The sequence below is a fragment of the Elephantulus edwardii genome, unplaced genomic scaffold (genome assembly GCF_000299155.1).
Source record: "Elephantulus edwardii isolate Elephantulus edwardi_28Jun2011 unplaced genomic scaffold, EleEdw1.0 scaffold00058, whole genome shotgun sequence".
Taxonomy (NCBI): Eukaryota; Metazoa; Chordata; class Mammalia; order Macroscelidea; family Macroscelididae; genus Elephantulus; species Elephantulus edwardii.
The window spans coordinates 17,225,826-17,234,142 of record NW_006399808.1 but is presented as its reverse complement, the minus strand read 5'-3'; the positions used below and the strand labels follow the sequence as shown (position 1 = coordinate 17,234,142).

Sequence of the window (8,317 nt, the reverse complement as noted above, 5' to 3'; positions counted from 1 at the left end):
CATATATAATGGATATATATATATAGTAATATGAATATGTAAATGTAGAGTTGCAAATATGTCATATTCCTTCTGCTGGATTTAGGATCTTTGGAGGCATTGATCACCTTTTTTTTCTCCCCCCACCAACTGATTAGCTTATCTTTGTCTTTACCACACCACTTTATTACCCACCATCAAATTTTGCCTGGTATAGCTCCATTCTCTAAACAGTTATATTGTTACCAAGTGACCATTAAGTTTCAGGTGCTGTTGTGTGACAGATAAAATTCTTAACCTCATGAAGCTAGTGATAGTGTAAAGACAATAAGAAAATATAAATATGTGATATAATTAAGAGTAACTAGACTGTCATGTTAATGGCAGAAAAAGATCACAGATCCCATGGTCTCAATGTCATGGAGCCAGACATGCACATCCCATATAGAACAAAGCAGCAACAATTCCATTATTGCCAATGTAGGTAGAATATAGTGAATGGGGGAGAGTCACAGGAAATGTGACAGAGATGTCAGCAAGATCAGACAGGGCCTTGGAGTCTGGAAAGAAATGGACAGAGATAGGAAAGAAAGGAAATGAAATGGAGAAAGAAGAGTAGGGAAGGAAGGATGGAAGGAAAGAGTGAAACTCTAAGGCTTTTAAAATGGTTACCAATATAATTTTGTAATGTAAATAGAGAGGGATTCAAAGGAGACACTTAGCAAATAAAAAAAATTATTTCTTTTGAAAAACCAGCATCTCATTGTTGCTGAGTTGAAACTGATCCATAGCTGACCCTGGATTGGGTCTCCAAGGCTGTAAACTTTATGGGAGGAGATAGGCCATCTTTCCCCCAGACAACTAGCAAACTCTGTCAGAGAGGCTTGGCCTCTGAGTTAGCAGTAAAACTCCCTATGGACTATGCCACCAGAGTTTCCTAAAATACAGTTAGCCTAATAATTCCATGAGATATTTTAAAACATGCTTCCTTCACTTTAATATTTTACTTTACTTTTAAAAAGAATTTTTCCCCACTTACCCTACTACCCAGTAAGTCATAACAGGTGGTGATTTTTTCTGGTCAGTCCAGTTTTCAGGTGAGCATTCAAACAACACACCATGTTCTTTCACGGGGTTAAGACAAGACACTGAATTTGCAGAATCTGAATGTTCTCCACCATTGAGTGTTTTCTTTTTCTGTAAATCAATTGGTGTCATTAGTACTGTTGTTGTTGTTGATTGCTTTTGAGTTGAGCACAACTCATAGCAATCCTATGAACAAAAAGCCTGAAGCCCCTCTATAATTATTGATGTTTATCAAAGTTCATAGAGTTTCTGGAGGCATGTTATTAAGGAAGTGGATGCCATTTCTGCTTTCAAACTAAGATATATTAATAGTAGTATTTAAAATATTTTCACTTATAAATTTAAACTGGCTGCCTCTGTACAGAGCTTTGTTGGCCTAGGTGGTAAGAAGTTGCATTATCAACCCAAACATAGGTGGTCTGAATCCACCAGGTGCTCTGCAGGAGAAAGATGGGCAATCTCCTACCCTTGGAAAACCTGCTGGAGGGTCAGTTATGAGGTGGTTCTGACTCCATAGCATCTAACAACAAAAAATCACTTATACATTTGCAGTGACAATTTTCTTATTGTTGTTAGATGCTGTCCTGTAGTCTATGACTCATTGTGACCCTTTGAACAAATGATGAGAATATTGCCCTATTGTGTACCAACCATTCTTATCTCTGATAAAAGTGAGCTTATTATTATTGGCCATTGTGTCAATCCATCTTGTTGAAAGTCATCTTCTCTCTCACTAATCATAGAACCACCTTTCCAAGCATGATGTCTTTTCCCAAGCACTAGCTTACTCCTAACAACATGCCCAAAGTATGTGAGAAGAAGTTTCACTATCAGTGCTTCACAGGAACAACCTGGATTCCTTTTCTCCAAGACACTACTTGTTTGTTCTGGAAGTCCATGGGATATTCAATACTGTTCTCCAACACCACAATTCAAAGACAAACTCTTTTGTCATCCTTATTCATTGCCCAACTTCGAGATACATAGCAAATGACTGAAAAGACCATGGCTTGGGTAGGGAGCACCTTACTTGTTTTTTTGCAACTGTGGAGTTTGAGTGGTTTACAAGTTAAAATTTAGGTTGGAAACAGAATGAAATTCTTCTGTCAAACTAGTCTATCAAATATGCTCACAGGTCCTTTAACCTTCAGCTTCATGGCTTTAGAGTTTTATGGGTTACAAAGCTCTCTTAATCCTGACAATTATGTTCTTTCTACCACTTAACCGCCCCCACACCCATGAGTGTTCCAGCACCAGCACAATCACACGGATGCATCAGCAAAACTGAAAAAGGCAGAGGCAAGGCTGAGACTAAAGCTGGTGTTGCCTGGACACCTTAGTCCTCCGACACCTCTAGAAGGTCCTTGACTCTGGCTCTGTGGAGCAGCAGTCCAGGTCCCTTCCATCTCCACTGGTTCTCCACTGTTGTTGTTGCAACAGTTGCTCTCATCTTGGCCTGAGCTGCACAAGAATCTCTTGCTCCAAAGGAGGACACAGTGCGCTCTCTGTTGCTTCTTCCATGCTGTGAGTGATGGTCTCGTTTTTTGCTGCTAAACATGCTCAATTTAAACCCAGTGGACCAATCCCATTTTAAGTAATTTACCCACTTGTCTTGCATAGTCCTACCCGGCCATGTGGTGGAAATCAAATCTAATGAGCTAGAAATGCCATTCTGCCTACACCATCTCAATAGGTATGGTGATAAGTACTTGATTTCTGGAGTCCTTTTGGAACAATAGTAATACTGAATACAACATTTTATTTTGTTCTCTGTGCTTGCTCATCTCATTAAATCCTCAGGACTCCTTAGTATTTAAACTGACGTTGTTGCTCTTTAGCACTTCGAAGAGGTTCTTGACAGCAGATTTTTCAAATACCACATATCTTTTGATTTTTTTGAATGCTACCATCAAGGGTGTTGACTGTGTGTATAAGTAAGATGAAAGTGTTGTACCTACAGGAAAAATGTGTCTTTCTTTACTTAGTTTAAATGTCAACTTATAGAACAGACTTCATTGATAAAATGCCCCTTGGCTCTCCTAGGGAACTGTTCACAGCCCTAAATTGTTTTTGTTACCATCAAGTCAGAACTGACACAGAGCTGATCTCTCATTGGGTTTTCAAAAGCTGTTAATCAAAGGAGATTGCCTATCTTTCTCCAGTGGAGGAGCTGGTAGATTCAAACCTCCTACCTTCATGTTGGCAGCACAATGCTTTACTACTAAGTCACCAAAGCTCCCTTGTTCATAGCCCTGCACTAGTATTTACATTACTTATAATAGTGGTTTATAGGTTTACTTCCTCAGTTAACAACAAGCTTTTTCCAGGGTAAAGACATGCTACTCATCTATGCTTTTTTTTTTTTAAAAGAGCAGTGCCAAAGGCATATTGTTGTTACCTGCCATCCAAGCAGCTCCTGACTCAAAGCAACCTCATGCATAGCTGAATGTAAAGCTGACTAGTTTTGAGGCACCTTGACGATAAATTGCCTGTTACAATGTAGTAGGTCTTTAAAAAAAATGTGGCTTCCCTCGATCATTGTTTTTAGTTTGATCTAGCTGCCTTGTGGGTAGGTGGCCCACCAACATCATCAACAGCTGTGTAATCCATTTCTTCCTCATAAGGTATGTTAGTTTATTGACAAGAGGAATGGCTAGTCTTGCTACTAAACTGAGCAGATTAGTTGCAGAATTTGGGAACCTCAACACCATGCACGTCCTTCGGGGTCAGAGGTTCCTGAATCAGAGATATCTTGCCGTTGACTGAGCAGCTACCTGGATTAACTGAGCATTTGCATTTGTTGACGGAGAAGCTGTCTGAACTAATTGAGGGATTGCATCTTTTTGTTAACTTGGCTTGGGACTACTGTTTACTGAACACTGAGTGATATATTTTGTCTTCCCCAAACTGTTTCTGTAACAAACCCCATGACTGTGAGTAAAAAGATAATCTATAAAGTCTGTGCAACTCATTTCAGACCCAGCAATTGTAGAAGTAGGTGCAGCAGAGGGGAGGGCCATACCTGACCTTATTGGGATCAATATCTATATTCTCTGAATGTTATTGATGGGGAGAGTTCCCCTTTGTGGAGTTAGTGGGAGTCAGACTCAGTTTTCCCTATGCTGTTCTTGCTCCTTTTACAACATTGAACTGTGACCCAGGGTTTTCATGGGGTGATTTTAGATGTAGATCTCTAGGCCTTCTTCCTAGTCTGTCTTAGTCTAGAAGCTCCATTAAAACCTGTTTGGCATCATAGTAACGTACAAGGCTCCACTAACAGATGGTGGCTGTGGGTGAGGTACACTGACTGGGAACAGAACCTGGATATTCCTCATGGCAAGTAAGAATTTTGCCATTTAACTGCCACGCATCACACTTAAACAAAACCTCACTGCTGTAAAGCTGGAATTCACAACTGGTCCTCTAGCAAGTTTTCAGAGGCTTTAAATCCACTTGGACACTCTTATAGACTCCTCTTTCTGGGGCTTTGAACTTGCCATTGCCACAATCTGGAGGTATATCTTCTACACAGCAAGCCTGACTCCAGATAGCCTCTCTTCATGCAAGTCTGACATGATCAGAAGGATCTTTTTATAAAAAAATTTTTTATCGGTTTGCATATAAGAATTCATACACATTGTGTTTTATACAATAATTAATATACACTATATTTTATATAACTAATTACCATTTGTCTATGCCTATTATTACCTTATCCTTTCAAGCCCCTACTGAACCCTTTCAATGACTTCACTCCCCATCTACCCACTAACCTCTGCTATCCTAGTGATTTTTTTTCTCCCATTTCCTCTTTTTCTGCCCTACTTCTCTCCTTTCCTTTTTTAACATTTTACTTATCTTACTCAATTTTTCTCCTATTTTCACAAGAGTGGCCTTATGTAATATTTGTCCTTACGTGGCTGAGATATTTCACTAGGCATAATGCTCTCTAGTCTTTCCCAAGTTATACAGTATTTTAGGAAATAGCTGTTCCTTAGTGCTGCATAGTATTCCATTGTTTGACTGTAGCACAATTTCTCAATCCACTCATTTGTTGATGGGCATTTGGGCTGCTTCCATTTTCTTGCTATTGTGCATAACACTTCTATGAACATAGGGGTACAAATACCCTAAACAGTGAACAACTGGGGGATATAGGATTTTATGTTCAGCTTTTTGAGGAAATGCCAAACCGCCTTCCATAGCAGTTATATAATTTTAAAATCCTACCAGTAGTAAGTAAGAGTTCCAGTCTCTCCACATTCTCTTCAAAACTGTTTGCTTTTTGTTGAACTTTGCTACTGTTGCTGGAGTGAGGTGCTACCTCATTGTTTTTTATTTGCATCCCTTTGATTGCCAGTGATTTTGAGTATTTCCCCATGTGTTTCCTAGCCATCTAAGTGTCTTCCTTTGTAAAGAGTCTTTTCATGTCTTTTTCCCATTTTGTGATTGGGTTATCAGTCTTTCTCCTGTGGAGGCCCAGGAGTATTCTGTACATTTTGGTTATGGGACCCTTATCTGAAATGCCATTGTCAAATGTTTGTTCATGATCTATAAGCTTTCTTTTTACTCTAATGTAGAAAGTTTTTGATGCACACAGGGATTGATTTTAAGGAGGTGTCATGCATTGATCTTATCTTCTCCTGGTCATGTAAATTTGGCTATGTTCACAAGCCTATTTATGTTGTAAGCCAGGTTTTCTAATTTTGTTTAGAGGGATCTTTAAAAATAGACCTCCAGCTGTCATCCTTACTCTATTTTACTATTCATATATTGTTATTGTGTACTGTTGTGTCGGAACTGACTCATTGGTGACCCTCTAGTGGGCTTTCAAAGGCAGTAAGCTGCATGAGAGAATACCCATCTTTCTCCCAGTTAGAGGATTTGAATCATGTACATACAATTCTTTGATAGGTTGGTGGGGCCATTCCTTATTACTAAGCCACCAAAGCTCCCTTTTAATACTGTACTAGTTGCTAGTTCATTTTTCTCTCCCATTAGCATACAGATTTTATGAGGGCTAGGACTTTGTCCGTTTATAAATTAATAAAATGTCCTCATATAGAAGTTTTCTGTTAGGTCAAATAGGGAAAGATAAGTGTAGGAACTCAGAGCACATGGGAATATATTATGCTTGATACCAATTTCTGGTAACACAAAGAAAATATCTTGTAAGAGAGAATTTTAGCGTTGAACAAATCATATTGTCCTTGTTAGGTGCTAGCAAGTTGACCATAATGATATTATGTATAACAGAACAAAACCCTGACCAAACTCATATCATCCCTACAATATCTGCTATGCTTAATCCTACTGTTGTAGTCACTTTGTTAATCTCTCATTGAATGTCTTCATCCCTTTTTACTGACCTACTTTTTTTTTTTTACCTTCTACTGTGGCACATAACAACAAACAACAACTTTTTAAAGGATTGTATCCTTCTCTAGGGACATTGGATACTGTTAAAAATGCTTAATTAAGCAAAAGTAGTCATTGAAGGAACATATTGATTAGAATTAGAGATCTGAAAATGAAATTGTCAGAAAATTATATTCGTAACAGTACCCTACCTCTTCCACCAAAGTCTGCTGGAAAATCGCACGAATTGAAAGGCAACACTGATGGAAATTCCTTATTAGCTGAGAATGGACAGAGCTGCTTAGCTGTGCCACCTCTTCATGGGTAGGAGTAATAAAGATTCCTTGCACTGTTTCTAAGGCAACATAGTGGAAGAGTGTGTTCTCAGGACCAGATGTCAATCTTGAAAAAAGGAAAGGGGAAAAAAGAAATTTAAGAAAATGAAAAATACTGCTTTACTTCATACCCTTATTACAAGCCTTAATAATCTATAATGTGATATTATTAATCAGAGAAGGGAAGCTGAACCAAACATTTAATTCTTTCTCCCTCCTTAACTTATTATTAATTCTTTCAATGGAGGCAAATGTTACGTTAACCAGGGATACCTAAATATCAATTCATTTACAAGTAACTTCAGCTGAGAAAGCCCTAAGAGGTAATTCTACTCTGTCCTATAGGGTCATATAAATTGAACTGAACTCAACAGCAACAGTAATCATTATGATCAGAAAGACTTCTCTCTTTCATCACTGATTTCTTTTAAGGCTAGTGACAGGAAAGGTAGGCAAGTATCTATTAACTTCAAACTTCCCCATGAGGTGTCTGCACTAAAGAGCTAATGTGCATTCTCATGCTCACTGTCTTTTGGATCTGACTCATAGTTGACCCCTCCGTGGGTCACACGGGAGGAAACTGGCCATTTTTCTCACATGGAGCTGGTAGGGAATTTGAGCCACCAGCAAGGGTCAGCCTTTGGATTAGCAGGGCAACTACCTTTGTACTATGCCAATTATTGATAGATAATGGAGCCTTGGTGGCATATTGTGTTAATCCCTAGGCTTGGAACTAAATAGTTGGCAGTTTGAGCCTGCTTGTGCTCCATGGGAGAAGGATGAACCAATCTGACACCTTCAGATTTACAGCCTTGGACACTAAAGGACGGCTCAACTCTGTCATAAGTTTTCTATGAGTCAACAAAATTGGCTTTTGGTAATGCTGGATAATACTTTTTAAGAAGCAAAAACTTAAATAATTATGATGAAAGGAACTGTAATTAATTAAAAAGAAAAAGAAAATATACTTTTTAATATAATGATTTCACATTCAAGAAAATATAAATAAGATAATTTATTCTTTAAAAAGGGACAAATAATGACATTGCTTTTATAGGTAAAAGGGAGGGGAAATAAGAGAATATTTTTAATCTTTTAAAACTTCTCTGAAAAATAAACTGCAACATAATGAAGTTTAACTCTTGAAAAGCATGAGTATCAAAATCCTCAAACAAGCAATTACTTAATAGAAAGACAAAAGATTTGTATAAAAATTCAGGTAAAGTCAGATTTGTTCATCAAAAGCTCACTTTCGTGGTAGAGAATGGATTCAAGGTAGGCTGGGAACTAGAAGACCATGGCAGTAAAACAAAGGTGAAAAATGGAAGCATCAAGCAGGGGCAATAGCAATGAGTTAGGTGGATTAAAAAACTATTAGAATGTAGAACAAATAGGATTTGGTTACTCAATGAAATGTTCTGTACGTATTTAAATATATGTTGTTGTTATGTGCCGTCGAGTGGTTTGTGACTCATAGCGACCCTATGTACAACAGCCCTAAACCCTGCTCTATCCTGTGCCAATCGCATTGCCTCTGACACACCCATCCTGATTACCCC

General features: G+C 38.2%; 1 protein-coding gene across 1 annotated transcript in view; it reads right to left on the bottom strand.

The window, feature by feature from the left end:
• INTU (inturned planar cell polarity protein) overlaps positions 1-8,317 on the bottom strand; it is a 134,571-nt gene that overhangs the window by 632 nt on the left and 125,622 nt on the right. Inside the window, exons 14-15 of the mRNA XM_006887553.1 lie at positions 6,636-6,825; positions 1,019-1,176 (exon numbers count right to left, since the gene is read on the bottom strand). Of these exons, the coding sequence (XP_006887615.1) occupies positions 1,019-1,176; positions 6,636-6,825 (348 nt within the window). The remainder of the gene's footprint in view (positions 1-1,018; positions 1,177-6,635; positions 6,826-8,317) is intronic.